Source organism: Labeo rohita, chromosome 19 (genome assembly GCF_022985175.1).
Source record: "Labeo rohita strain BAU-BD-2019 chromosome 19, IGBB_LRoh.1.0, whole genome shotgun sequence".
Taxonomy (NCBI): domain Eukaryota; kingdom Metazoa; phylum Chordata; class Actinopteri; order Cypriniformes; family Cyprinidae; genus Labeo; species Labeo rohita.
Window position 1 is genome coordinate 30,907,771 of NC_066887.1, and position 14,188 is coordinate 30,921,958.

General features: G+C 34.7%; 1 protein-coding gene across 2 annotated transcripts; it reads right to left on the bottom strand.

Annotated features, from left to right (window-relative positions):
• Positions 1 to 5,153: 5,153 nt before the first annotated feature.
• Positions 5,154 to 12,976, bottom strand: tcf19l (transcription factor 19 (SC1), like). 2 transcript variants are annotated; one of them, XM_051136151.1, is made up of 4 exons: positions 12,758 to 12,976; positions 10,384 to 10,961; positions 8,691 to 9,627; positions 5,154 to 7,388 (listed from the first exon to the last, which is right to left on the bottom strand). In XM_051136151.1, exons 2-4 carry the CDS (start codon positions 10,673 to 10,675, stop codon positions 7,052 to 7,054), a joined length of 1,566 nt encoding a protein of 521 aa, XP_050992108.1. In that variant the 5' UTR covers positions 10,676 to 10,961; positions 12,758 to 12,976; the 3' UTR covers positions 5,154 to 7,051. The 2 variants fall into 2 exon arrangements, with proteins under 2 accessions (XP_050992108.1, XP_050992107.1); XM_051136150.1 differs by having other exon boundaries at positions 12,773 to 12,975.
• Positions 12,977 to 14,188: the final 1,212 nt, after the last annotated feature.

Here is a 14,188-nt window from a genome sequence, read left to right on the forward strand (position 1 = left end):
ACCAATATATGTCGCTTTATCACCGCTAGCTTAATCAGACGGAGTAGCGCAGCAGTGTTCAGCGCTCGGTCTGTTTTGTTTTCAGCATTAGTCTCTGTCTGTCTCACCGGTCCCTGCTTTAAGTCTGACTGCCACACACTTCCATTGACTGCAAACAGCATCGCCATGGCAACACGGACAGACTGCAATCCATTGCCCTCATTAAGAAGAACCTGAAAAGATTTCACACCTCTGTTTTATCTCTCCTTCGTAACGTACACAGATGTCAGGTTGACATGGCAACCCCAGCGGCCGGTCCACCGGACAGATGAACTGATGTGTTCACGAATATAGTCACTAGAGTGGTATGGACTAACAAGAAACGTATGTTTTAACCAGTGCTCAATGCCGGAGACATAAATAACATTAATAATAGATTATTATGCAGTGCAAATGTATTATGCAGGATATTTTTAAATAAGTTCATTATTAATTGATAAATATAATTATTACTGGCGTTATTAATTAGCATTAAATATTAAATGTTGTTAAAAATGGTCATTACTCCTTTCAAAGACAAATTAATTAGTTAATTATGTTCAGGCTGAAGTTCAAAAAAAGGTAACACACACTTTACCTCATTTAGAACATTTTTCTTCAACGCAGAAGTAAGTCCATGTGTGAGACTTCCGGTCATAACAACGTGCAGTAAACAGTAAAATTGTTTGCACTACAAACCAGTGTGTTCATAATTAAGATAATACATTTAAACTAGATGAGTAAAGTTTGAGAACAAACTTTAAGTTGGCTTGAGAAAGCCTAGCCTGAAAGTTTGAAGCGGTTGTAAAAGTATGAAAGCAGCTAGCATGATTTAACACATTGCTTACATGATTTAACATGTTGTTAACTTGTTTTAGCATGATTAGCTTGTTGCTTGTATTTTTATAGGCTGATTACAATGTTGTTAGCATAATTAGCAAATTACTAGAATGTTGCTGGCATGATTAGCAAGTTACTACCATGTTTCTAGCCTGATTAGCATGTTGATAGCATGTTTCATGCATGATTAGCATGTTACTAGCATGTTTCTAACATGGCTAACATGTTACTAGCTTGTTAACATGTTTCTAGCATGATTAGCATATTATTAACATGTTGTTAACATTATTGGGATGTTGCTAGCATGATTAGCATGTTACTAGCATGTTGTTAGCATGATTAGCAAGTTACCAGCATGTTGCTAGTATGTTTCTAACATGATTAGCATGTTACTTGCGTATTGCTAACACGATTAGCATTATATTAGCATGTTGTTAACATGTTTCTAACATGATTAGCATGCTGCTAGCATGATTAGCAAGTTACTAGCGTGTTGCTAGCATGATTATCATGTTACTAGCATTTTGTTAGCATCTTTCCAGTATGAATAACATGTAACTAGCATGTTGCTAGCATTATTACCAAGTTACTATCATGTTGTTAGCATGATTAGCATGTTACTAGCATGCTGCTAGCATGATTAACAAGTTACTAGCATGTTGCTAACACAATTAGCATGTTACTAGCATGTTTCTAACACGATTAGCATGTTACTAGCATGCTGCTAGTATGATTTAGATAGCTAGAAATATTAGAAAATATCAGAGTGGAAGCTTAAATGAGTCTAAATGGATTAGAAATAGTACATAGAAGGGAAGTTTGATTGAGCCTCAAGGGATTCTGGGAGTTTAGATTTGAATTTTGTCAGTTGGAGTTTGAAGAGTGTTGCTCATTTGAACATTCCGTCAATGTAAGTCTATGGGATTTTTGGTGGCTTTGATAGTCTGGTTTACGAAAACCGTAAGCCGGATCAGTTAGAAAAGATATAGCACACCGAGTCAGACCAGTCTGAAGGTCTGGGCCGAGTTTGGTGGTTCTAGCTTGAAAGCTCTAGGAGGAGATAGATACCAAAATTTGGCTTTCTCAAGCCAATTTTTATAATATGGTCAGACTAAGACACACCAATTTGCAATATCAAGCAGCAAAACCAGCTGTTTTGTACAGCTAAAATTAGCTGGATGCTGACCGGAAGCCACACCCATAAAATTTACAAATGGCCGCGTCCACTCTTACAGGAAGAAAAAGGTGGATATATTTAATACATATATTTTTAGATATATATTTATATTTGCATATACAGACATATAATATACAGGGTTTAATATAATACAGACTATATTTAATAATTGACGAGACAATCTCAGTCTCACATATGCACCCCTACAGATGCGCAAAATAGGCAGCGTTATTGAAATTTTACAACGCTAGATGTGTTTGACTTTATCTGAGCAGAGAACAGTTAATACAAGCCATCCATCAGAGAGACAGGCTCAGGTATGAGTCTCCAGTGACCTCAGAGCCACAGGGTGTTACAAATGCCTCCCAGACCAACAGTGATGTTCAGGGAATGGACAAATGTGACGGGATGTGAAGTGACAACAGGTGATTCAGACATTTGGGTCACAGACTTCATAAAGGTCGGAGGAACTGTACCGGATTCCACCTGACAAACCGTCCGGCTGTACGGATTTGTAACAGCAGAACAACAGCAATAACGTGCTCCTGTTCAGCTGTGCCATGAATGCGGAAGAAAGCATGTTTATGAAAAATAACAAATGTCAAAAATATAACTCGATTAGGGTGGATGAGAAATAACGTGAATATTAACTGTTTTCAGTGTTGGGATTTCAGGTTATGATTTATATGCATGTAACATTTCAGGTTTTTATTCATTTTTTCTCTCTCTCTCTGTGTGTCTCTCTCTATAGGCTTATATCCACCCTATTTTTCATTGTTATATTTTATGGGTCTGGTTGATATCTCAAGTTGGTGTGTCTTACAATATTCTTTTAATGTATTGTTTAATTACGAACACACTGGTTTGTAGTGCAGACAGTTTTACTGTTTACTGTTTTTTGCTCTAATAGCGGCTAATGAACTGCAAGTCTAGCCCACAGTCTTTCCACCATAAGTAAGTTGGATATTATCCTTATTTTTTTAAACAGTAGGCTTACTTTTGTGTTGAAGAATAAGGTGTATAAGAATAATATTATTCACCTTATTCTTTAACGCAGATGTAAGCCTATGTGTGAGACTTTTATTTTATTAGCCGCTACAGGGAAATAACCAGAAGAATAACAATGTGCAGTAAACGGTAAAACTGTTTGCACTACAAACCAGTGTGTTCATAATTAAGATAATACATTAAAATAATACGGTAAAATACACCAATTTGCAATATCAAGCAGCAATAGCGAACAGAGCTGTTTTGTACAGCTAAAAATAGCTGGACATGGATGGACAAGGTCTGGATAGAGGTTTACTTGAAAATTACAGCCAGGTGTGCTGGAGTAAGATTAAACGAGCAGCAATGAGAAATTAAAAAAAAAAAAAAGTGTATTATGGATTTTTAACATTTAAAACTGTTTTAAATTTTAAAAATGTACATTTTTAAAAACATGGGACTTTATTTTGTAAAAGAACTGTTTAAAATAATAAACAGGATTAATACATGCACTGTTAAATGACATTCCAGGACTTTCAACCCTGCTGAAAAAAAAAAAAAGCTAAAACCAACCTAGGCTTGTTGGCTGGTCTTCCAGCCTGGCTAGGCTGGTCAGGCTGGTTTTAGCTGGTTGTTCCATCTGGTCTCCCAGCCTGACAAGCTGAGGAAGTGGCCAAAACCACTCTAAAACCAGCCTGCTGACCAGCTAAGACCAGCCTGGATGACCAGCTAAAACCAGCCAACCAGCTTAGGCTGATTTTAGCTGTTTTTTTTTTTGTTTTTTTTCCAGCAGGGAAAGACTTTCAAGCACTTTTTTATTTTCAAAGACTTAAATCAGAGAGCTCACTTATCAATGTCTTATCTTTCAAATGCTTAAAAAAGATAGATAAAAATAGGCTACACTAATAAAATATGGCACAAAGTTCCGATCTAAATCAAATGATTCGTGAGCCCACTCCGAAATCCCGATCTAAATCAAATGATTCGCTATCTGAGTTCTGAAGTTCCATATTTTTGAAAAGCTCTGTTTCACCCAGAACTATACATGCTTTTAAAAATCATTTAAAGTGATGTCGAAATTCAAAAATGGCTCTTGTCATTTGATCAGTTTTTTTGCTAGTGAATTGCTTGAAATTAGTGATGGGTCGTTCTTGAACAATTCGTTCATTTTGAACAAATCTTTAATGTGACTTAAACGAACGTGTCGTCTCGGGGAGTGATTCATTCAGTCGCGCATGCGCAACATTCTATTAGGTTCTGTACTGGAATTAGTTCACCTGTTTCGAGTCTTCGGATTTTTCGTGTCGTTCGTTCATTTTATGGGGCTGTCACATGATGAACGAACGACTCGAACCCGAAGACTCGAGAGATGAACTAAACGATTCTTTTTCCGGCTCACACTGCATTGGTTAAGCTTATGCGGCTGTTACGTGATGAACAAATGGCTCAAACCCGAAAACAACGAAATGTCCCGAAAAAAACATTTGTTCATTTTGCTGAACTAGACTCAAAGGTCTGAGTCGGTAAAATGATCCAAACTTCCCATCACTACTTGAGATGAATCATCGAAGTCACGAGTTTGAATCAATCGTTGCGGTTCCAGCGTAAATGACTCACGTAATTGATTCGGTTCATCTGTTCATCTTTTCGAGTCTTCAGGCATGTTTACATGACACTGTGAGTACTACTACTGGCTTAGCTTGCTAGTTTTGTAACATTAACTGAAATAAAATGGTTTTTTAATTGTGTGAATTATGCATGAAAATATGTGCTTATTAAAAAAATTAAACACTTGTTTCATAGTTACATTGCGTGTCAATAATTCAAGCACTTTTCAAGTACTGTACCTCTTCAGCAATGTTGCTCATTTTTAAGGGTTTTCCAGGCCGTAGATTTCAAAAAGTCAAATTCAAGTATTTCAAGAACCTTAAGCACATTGTACAAACCCTGAATAAATGTTAATAAGCAGTATTTAAATACTGAATGCAGCTGAAAAGTTACATCTTCATGCTTTTGTTCAAATCATAGATCATGCAAGACTGCAAAAGTGAGAAATGGTTGTCATATTATCTTATTGCTTTAACAGTACATTTATATTTACACTGACAGTTCAGTTTTCCTATTACACAAGAATCGCAGCACTTATCAAATGTGTCCCACAGTTCCGAACATCCTGAACAATCAGCTGACAGATCATATTTAAATATACAATTCTTTATTTCAGCCCTTGATTCCCAACAAGACAAATATTGTGACAGGAGCCATTTGTCATTTCTAGAATGTTGAGTTAAAGTGAAGACAGTGAAAGTATCTTTTAACATTCATACCAGAGATTCTATTCTTATAGACAGATTTAGCTACACAGGGTTAGTCGAGATCAGAAACAAAGCTTCAGTTAATAACAGGCCACATTACAAGAAACGACAGACAATCATGTGTGCAATCAAATATCAAACATAAAGGAATACACTGTAAAAAACAATAAAACACAATTTGTTGAGTCAACATAAAATAATTTGTAACCCTGCTGTCTTAAAATTTTAAGTTTAGTCAACTTGAAATGTTAAGGTGGTATAAGTGACAACTTATTTACTGTAAGTTGACTGAACTAAAAACTTGGTTTGTTACCCAGCTGCCTTAAAATATTAAGTTGAATCAACTCAAATATCTAAGTTGTCACTTAGTACAACTAAACATTTCAAGTTGAATGAACTTAACATTTTAAGGCAGCAGGGTAACACTTTTTTTTTTTAAGTTGACTCAACAAATTGTTTTTTTTTTTACAGTGTAGCTCAACCTCAGCCATCCAAGATTAAACAAAAAAAAATCAGAACACATTTGGAGAAATTTAGCATCACTTGCTTACTAGTGGATCCTCTGCAATGAATGGGTGCCGTCAGAATGAGAGTCCATCAATTAACATCTTATGAAGCCAAAAGCTGCATGTTTGTAAGAAAATAATCCATCATTAAGACATTTTAATATTAAAACTATCCATTATATTACTTTCTGCAGTGAAAAAGTCATCCCTTCTGAATCAGGAGAGAAATATGCACAGATCAAAAGCGGCAGTTTAAAGTTAAAATGCATTATTTATGCATTTATTTCTTAGAAATATGCAGCTTTTTGAATCACATAGACATTAATTGATGGACTGGAGTGGTGTGGATTACTTATGAATTATTGTGATGTTTTTATCAGCAGTTTGGACACTCATTCTGACGGCACCCATTCACTGCCAAAGATCCACTGGTGAGCAAGTGATGCTAAACTCCTCCAAATGTGTTTCCATGAGGAAACAAACTCTTCTTGTATGGTCTGAGGGTGAGATTTGTCAGCAAATCTTCAATTTTGGGATAACTATTCCTATAGAAAAAAATTTTCACGTTACTCAAAGAGTAATGGAGTGAATATGTTATTAAATGTTCTGATATTACAAGAAAGTCCAAGTAATGCTTATGAAACCCTTGAATATGACAGCACATTATATATCCGCATCGCCCATTTAAAACAAATTCATACAGTATTTAACGATAACATATTATATACCAGCTAATATGTTGATAAAGCAATCGGCATCTAGTTAACAAAGCCTAGCGAAACCTCAATACTTACAGAATCAATTCATCCATCCATCTAAAAATATAAACTCACATTCGAAACATTTTCATATTCATACTTGTTTTTGATTTGTAGCTTTTTGAAGATTTCATTCTTGCGCATATTGAATACATATATCAGAATCTGTTATAACGCATCCAGTGTTGAGTTATAATGGGATGCAGAGCGTTTGGATGCTCTTGAAGCTGCTGTGCAAATCCAACACCCTCATTTCATCCAAATCAGTTACAAAATCACCACTCGAAGCAATTAGCACCACTGCACAAAACATGAACTCGCCATCATCGTGTGGTACATGCCAAAAAGCAATACCAGTCCCGTGAATTAGATTGTAATAACAACAATGTTTGAGAGCATTTGGTTTATTAAAAAGCCTTGAATGAGAGAGGAAGCCGAGCCGGCCCTGACTCAGCGGTTTCTGGCGCGGTGGCAGCCGCAGTGGAAGTCTGCATTGGGGTCGAAGAGCAGCGAGTCTCGGTTGTGGTTGTGTGGTAAGCAGTCGAGGTGATACCAGGCGTCGCAGTCATCACACTGAATCCACTGCACGGTGTCCTGCTGAGGGAGGCGACAGTGTGCTGCGGCACAGGGTTCGACGCCCTGAGCCACCGCCACCTCTTCATCTTCGTCTTCAGAGGATGATGACGAAGAGGAGGAGGAAGAGGAGGAGCTAGATGATGATGATGAAGAGGGAGACGGCAAGGAAGGCTGTGGCAGCGGGTGTTTTCTAGGCCTTCCACGTCGTCGACTGTAGAGAAAAATCAGTAAAATAGTGCATTAATAAGTGTGATTAATTCATAAAATATACTTATGATTGGAAATTTTACTGACTTTATTTAAGCCTGGTCAATTTATGGAAATTAAAGAAATCTTTATTCTAAAATATAGATTTTTTTTTTTTGGTACTTTTTTTTCTTTAAGAAAAAAATGTTGATTAATTCCTATATATTTTTTAGGCTTGGAAATAACAAATTCCCTGATATTTTATTTTAATAAATGTGCTTAATTAATAGAAGATATTTCTGAACAGAAATTCCAATTACTTTATTTTTCTAACATATTTTTATACTAAATAAAATATATATACATATACATATATATACACACATATATATATATATATATATATAGTATAGGATATATATAGTAATTGTTTTTAGATATAATTACTTTACCATAAAATAAAGGTTTTGTTTATTTAAATATATTTTTCAGGCCTTGACATCACAAATTCCTTGATATTTTATTTTAATAAATGGAATAATGAAGTTCAAATATATATATAAATAAATAAAATTATAAATGTAGATTTTTCTCTCTCCTTAATATGTAAAACCTTTATTGTAGAATAAATATTTTATTAATTTCCAAAAATCTTCCAGGCTTAACCTGATATTTTATGCAAATAAATGCAATAAAATATAATCATGTATTCAACTATTATAAAGAAGAATGACTTTAATTTTATTTAATTGTTTTTAGATATAATTACTTTAGCATAAAATAAAGGTTTTGCTCATTTAAATATATTTTTCAGGTCTTGACATATGACATTTTATTTAAAAATTCTTCAGAGTTTTTTGTGATGTTATGTTTTTATTGTTTTACTGTGTTAGTTAGCTGTATTTTTTTTAGTTATTTTTACTTAATTAAAATAACCCACCTGCAGTTTGACTGAGATTAACTGGAATGCACAATGTTACAAATTACGAAATTGTTACAAATGGAGTTACCTGTTTTTGCAAATGAACTCTTCATATATTTAAGTAATACTGGAAATATTAATTAATTTATAAAATAAAGATTTTATTAGTTTCTATACCTTATCCAGGCTTGTAAATCACAAATTCCATGATATTACATTAATAAACGTAATTAATACTTGCCATTAGAAATATTAATCCCTATTATTTTCTAATATATTTTTTATGTTTGTGTATATGTATTTTTATTTTACAATACACATGCAGGCCTCACAATCACAAAATCCAGTTTTTCTCAGCTTCTTCATGACTGTAAGAATCCTGTGTGACTATCAAGCATCACTCACCCAGTTGAGGCCTGAAAGCGAGAAATCACTCCCCTCGCCTTCTCTGTCTTAGTCATCCTCGCTGACGGGGAGGTCATGTTGTAATTCTCACTTTCCATCCCGAGGGTGGTGTATACGGGAGAGCTGTTTGCCCTCGGCCTCCTGCCAGGACCAGACAAGCAGGCCTTCTGCTGGCGGAGGGGAGTCAAACTGATGCCGTTGCCTTTGGTGTGACTCGATATGTTCACGATATGATTGAACTGCCTGTGTGGTTGCATGTTGAAAATGCTGCCGCCGGTGTGTCTGCTCACATCAAACTGTAACCGGCAGTTCTGCTCCAGTTTGGGTAGCGGGGGGTGAAACACCTCAGACTCTGATTTGTAAAGCCGGCGTCTTTTCTTCGCTTGTCCCCTCCGTCCGTCCTCCAGGTCTCTGCGGTTCGCCGGATCGTCCGAACTGTCGTCCTCCAGCAGAACCGTGTGGGCGGACTTGCGTCGGCTCTTAGAGGACGGCGGGACAGACTTGGATGAAATCTCACCGACGGCCTGGAAAGGAGGCGGAGTTGTGGGCGGAGCCAAAGCGGTGAACGCCGGCGCATTTAAGGTGCTCGTATTTTCGCTCTTCTTGAAGGTCCAGCAGCTGCCGTTCATCTTGCTCAGGCTGCCGATGGAGTTGAGGATGACCGTGGCCCGATTGATGGACAGCTTTGAGATGTCCAGGGCGGGGTCCGGTTTACGGTCCGAGCACGTTCTGATCCGGTTTTTTATGTCTGATGAGAAGGAACCCGCTTTGGGCACCGTGATGGCATCAAAGTCCAGTGGGCGAACCCGCACTTTCTGGAAAAGGAAGTAGAATTCTGGACTAGCCCGTCCTGATTGGCCGCCGATGGTGAGCGTGTCACCATCAAAGACTTCCCTTAGGACCCCTTGCTGGAGGCGAATGTCATTTACCCATGTGCCTGTGGGGGAAAAAAAGACTGTTTAGAAGAGATTTCAAATTCTACATCAGGGCTTGTAATAAAATAATCTACATTTGTCCCAGAATGCAACTGTGTAGGTCATGTATCAGGTATATCATTTAGGCTGTATATATACATATATATATATATATATATATATATATGTAATCTTTATTGTAGAATCTATAAATCTTATCAAATAATCAAATATTCTTATATTCTGATATATTAATAAACGCAACAAAATAGGAAAATGTATTCACTATTATAAATATTAATGACTTTAACATTAGATTTTTATTTAATTGTTTTTAGATATATGTACTTTTTCATAAAATAAGGGTTTTGTTCATTTAAATATATTTTTCAGGCCTTGAAATCACAAATTCCTTCATATTTTATTTTAATAAATGGAACAATTATTTTTTTTAAAATTGGAAATATTAATTATTATTTTTTTTACGTATATGCACACGCCTATTTATGAAGATTTAAAAAAGTAAAAATAATTAATTATATTTATGTATTTATATATTGGAATCATGTTTGTTTATTTAACTTAATGTTAATTATTTGATTGATTATTTAATGTCTATATTTGTGTGTATATATATATATACACACACCCACACCCATTATGATTTATTTTTGTGTGTGTGTGTGTGTATATATATATATATATAAATAAATAAATATATGACCATTTATATTGACAATTTCAATATTTAATTTATATAAAAACAAATAAAAACACACCATAGCTGCTGCGATCCTTTACTTGCACTTTCCAGCTCTCTTCTCCAGAGGCATCAGCTTCTCTTTCCACATGGAGCTCTGCATGAATTCGGGACACAATCATGGATTCCAGAGTGACGTCGCACACCTCCGCGGCGCGTCCCAAACGGAACACGCACTGGGCCAGCGCGGGCCGGAAAGTGTACAGGTCACGTACGGAGTCTGACGGCTCATTTCCATGAGTGTTACTATTGTTTGTGTCAGACAATCCAATCCTCAACAACTGAAAACACGGCTGGACTCCTGACGACATTCTCACATCCCAAAAACAAAAGTGCAGGAAAAACCGCAACACAGCAGGGCCTCTCACATAACACTGAGATAAACGTCCTCCATTGAAGATCCTCTACTCAGAAAGACTTTCAAATATGAAACTTATAAAAGCTTATTAGGCCTAGCAAATAAAAAATATTTAAATATTTGGAGGACAATCAAAAATGCTGCAGCACAGATATTTCTGCACTAAATATCTAGGTAGATGAAAAATTAAAATTGGATATGTAGTGATTCTGCCAGATGCTCAATTACTGGTCTTCATTCTGTAAAACAGAACAATACAGGGTATTAATGGCATTACCAATACTACTGTTTTTATTGCATTTTATTTTATTAATTGTACACAACCAGTCAAAAGTATTTGAACAGTAAGATTTTTTTTATATATTTTAAAGAAGTCTCTTTTGCCCACCAAGCCTGCATTTATTTGATCCAAAGTACAGCCAAAATAGTGAAATTTTGAAATATTTTTACTATTTAAAATAACTAGCATCTCTATATCACGTGTAGTTTTGGAAGGAAACCTATAGGTTATAATGTATAGAGTAAATTGTGGTGAATCAGAGGCGATGGTAGTGCATAAACAATGCACAGCTGTCTAATGTCAGTATGTGGGCATGATATTAAATGTCAATGTATAGAAATGCAACAAAATGCATGTAATGTTGGAGCAAAGCCATGTTCCACGTGTGTGTATATATACACTACCAGTCAAAAGTTTTTGAACAGTAAGATGTGTAATGTTTGTTTTGTTTTTTTTAAAGAAGTTTCTTCTGCTCACCATGCCTGCATTTATTTGATCCAAAGTACAGCAAAAACAGTAACATTTTAAAATATTTTTACTATTTGAAATAACTGCTTTCTATTTGAATACATTTTAAAATGTAATTAATTCCTGTGATCAAAGCAGATTTTTTTTAAGCATCATTACTCCGGTCTTTAATGTCACAAGATCCTTCAGAAATCATTCTAATATGCTGATTTGCGGTTCAAAAGACATATTTTTTATTATTATTATCAATATTTAAAACATCTGAGTACATTTTTTTCAGGATTCTTTGATTAATAGAAAGATCAGCATTTATCTGAAATAAAAAGCTTTTATAACATCATACACTATACCACTCAAACGTTTGAAGTCAGTTTAATTTTTTTTTGGCAAAGAATTTATAGAAATTAATATTTTTATTAATACTTTAAATTAGCAAGGACACTTTAAATTGATCAGAAGTCATTTACAATGTTACAAAATATTAATATTTCAAATAAACAAACTTTCTATTCATTAAAGAAACCTGAAAAATTCTACTTAGCAGTTTTCAACATTTCTTTTTCAGAATATTAAATCAGAATATTAGAATGATTTGTGAAGGATCATGTGACTGGAGTAATGATGCTAAAAATTCTACTATGGAACCACAGGAATAAATTACATTTTAAAATATAGTCAAATAGAAAGCAGTTATTTCAAATAGTAAAAATATTTTAAAATTTTACAGTTTTTGCATTACTTTGGATCAAATAAATGCAGGCTTGGTGAGCAGAAGAGACTTCTTTAAAAAAAAAAAAAAAACATTACACATCTTACTGTTCAAAAACTTTTGACTGGTAGTGTATATATACACACACGTGGAACATGGCTTAGCTCCAACATTACATGCATTTTGTTGCATTTCTATACATTGACATTTAATATCATGCCCACATACCGACATTAGACAGCTGTGTATCGTTTACGCACTACCATCGCCTCTGATTCACCACGATTTACTCTATACATTATAACCTATAGATTTCCTTCCGAAACTACACGTGATATACAGATGCTAGTTTAAAAAGCGTGTCAGAGCAGTTTCAAAACGTGCAAAGCAATTAGAAAAAGCAGTCATTTGTTTGTTATAGATATTTCGCTGGTCGCTAAAGGAAATGTTGGGCTTGTGTAGGCAGAGCAGTGATCGGTCGCCCATAAAAACACATTCACACAAAGCGAGTCGAAAACAGCCTCTTTACAAACGCATTACCTTGATTTAATCGAACATTACGATGATAAAACACTTACAAAAGCATGACATACCCAAAACACGAAGGTATATGTTTTGTAAAACGCTACGTTAGTCTTTTATTTGTGCTCCGTGGTAAATCTTATCGCCTCCTCTCCCCAGGAAGTGCTTTGAAATTTGGCGCGCCAGGAGCAGGACGAGTTTCCTTGCGCGAAATTCAACGCCACTTCCGTCCATGTTGTCAAGGAGACCGTCAGTGGAGAATAACAATGCAAAGAGCTTTTAAACACATATCAGGGTTTTATTTTTACATAATCATTGCGTTTATTTAATAACCGTTACACGCTGGTGGATTATTTAATAATTATTAAATTTTAATACAGATTTAAATACGTTATTTTATATTATTATTAAAGTATTTCTAAAAAAAAAAAACGTATTTAAATAACTATTATTTATTTTATTATATTTTATTAACTTATAATTTAGTATTATTTTTATCTATTCTATTTTATTTCTTTATATATTTATTTTCTATTTGTTTCTAAACCGCTTATATCAGCATGCTGTATCTGTATTACAATTTAAATTTAATAATTATTAAATAATCCGTTGAATAGGTATATGAACAAAGTAATAAACATATTAAAAGTGAGATTAAAGACAAGTAAATGAAATTAGATTTTAAGTTGCACTTCTAAAAAAAAATCTGGAAGTTTTTCCCATTGACACTTTACTAACATGTCCTTTAGAGAACTTTCTGAATAAAACCATCATTCACAAGATGAATATTCTGTCATGATTTGCAAAATATACTTATAAATCTAACATTCACTTCAATGGTATGAGGTGACTGGATGTTTTAAATGACTTCCGATCTGAACTTTGATTCTGCGAATCATTTGATTCAAATAGGGACTTTAAGCAGGTATCACGAATAATTTGAAATCAGATTGATTTATATTGGAACTCCGGCAGGTTCACAAATCTTTTGTTTCAGGATGAAACTTAATCTGGAGCGCCTATCGTGAATCATCTGATTCAGATCGAGATTTTAGAGCGGGTTCACGAATCTTTTGATTCAGATCAGAACATCTGAGCGGATCGCGAATTATTTGATGTAGATCAGAACTTAGGAGAGGGTTTGTGAACCACTTGATTCAGATCAAAACTTCGAAGCGTGTTTGCGAATCATTTGATTCAGATCAAAACTTTGGAGTGGGTTCTCGAATCATTTGATTCGGACAGGATCTAAGTGGGTTCAATTCAGATCGAGAGGGAAAAATAGGAGAGCTTTGTGAATCTTTTGATTCAGATCAAACATACAAAACATCAAAACCTTTAAGGTGCTAGTTATAAAAAAAAAAACATACCAGAAAATAGAAAGAAAGATACAAATGTGTTGCCAGATTAACAAATAAATAAATAAAAATAAATAAATGTACACTTTAAAAGGACACCATGAATATAGGGACCGTTTTTACTGCTTT

Coding starts and splice junctions, on each gene's coding strand:
- tcf19l (XM_051136151.1), bottom strand. CDS start 10,675: ATGTCGTCAGGAGTCCAGCCGTGTTTTCAGTTGTTGAGGATTGGATTG. Junction 9,628..10,383: donor AAAGGATCGCAGCAGCTATG/GTGTGTTTTTAT, acceptor TTTCCCCCACAG/GCACATGGGTAAATGACATT. Junction 7,389..8,690: donor CGCTTTCAGGCCTCAACTGG/GTGAGTGATGCT, acceptor TTTTCTCTACAG/TCGACGACGTGGAAGGCCTA.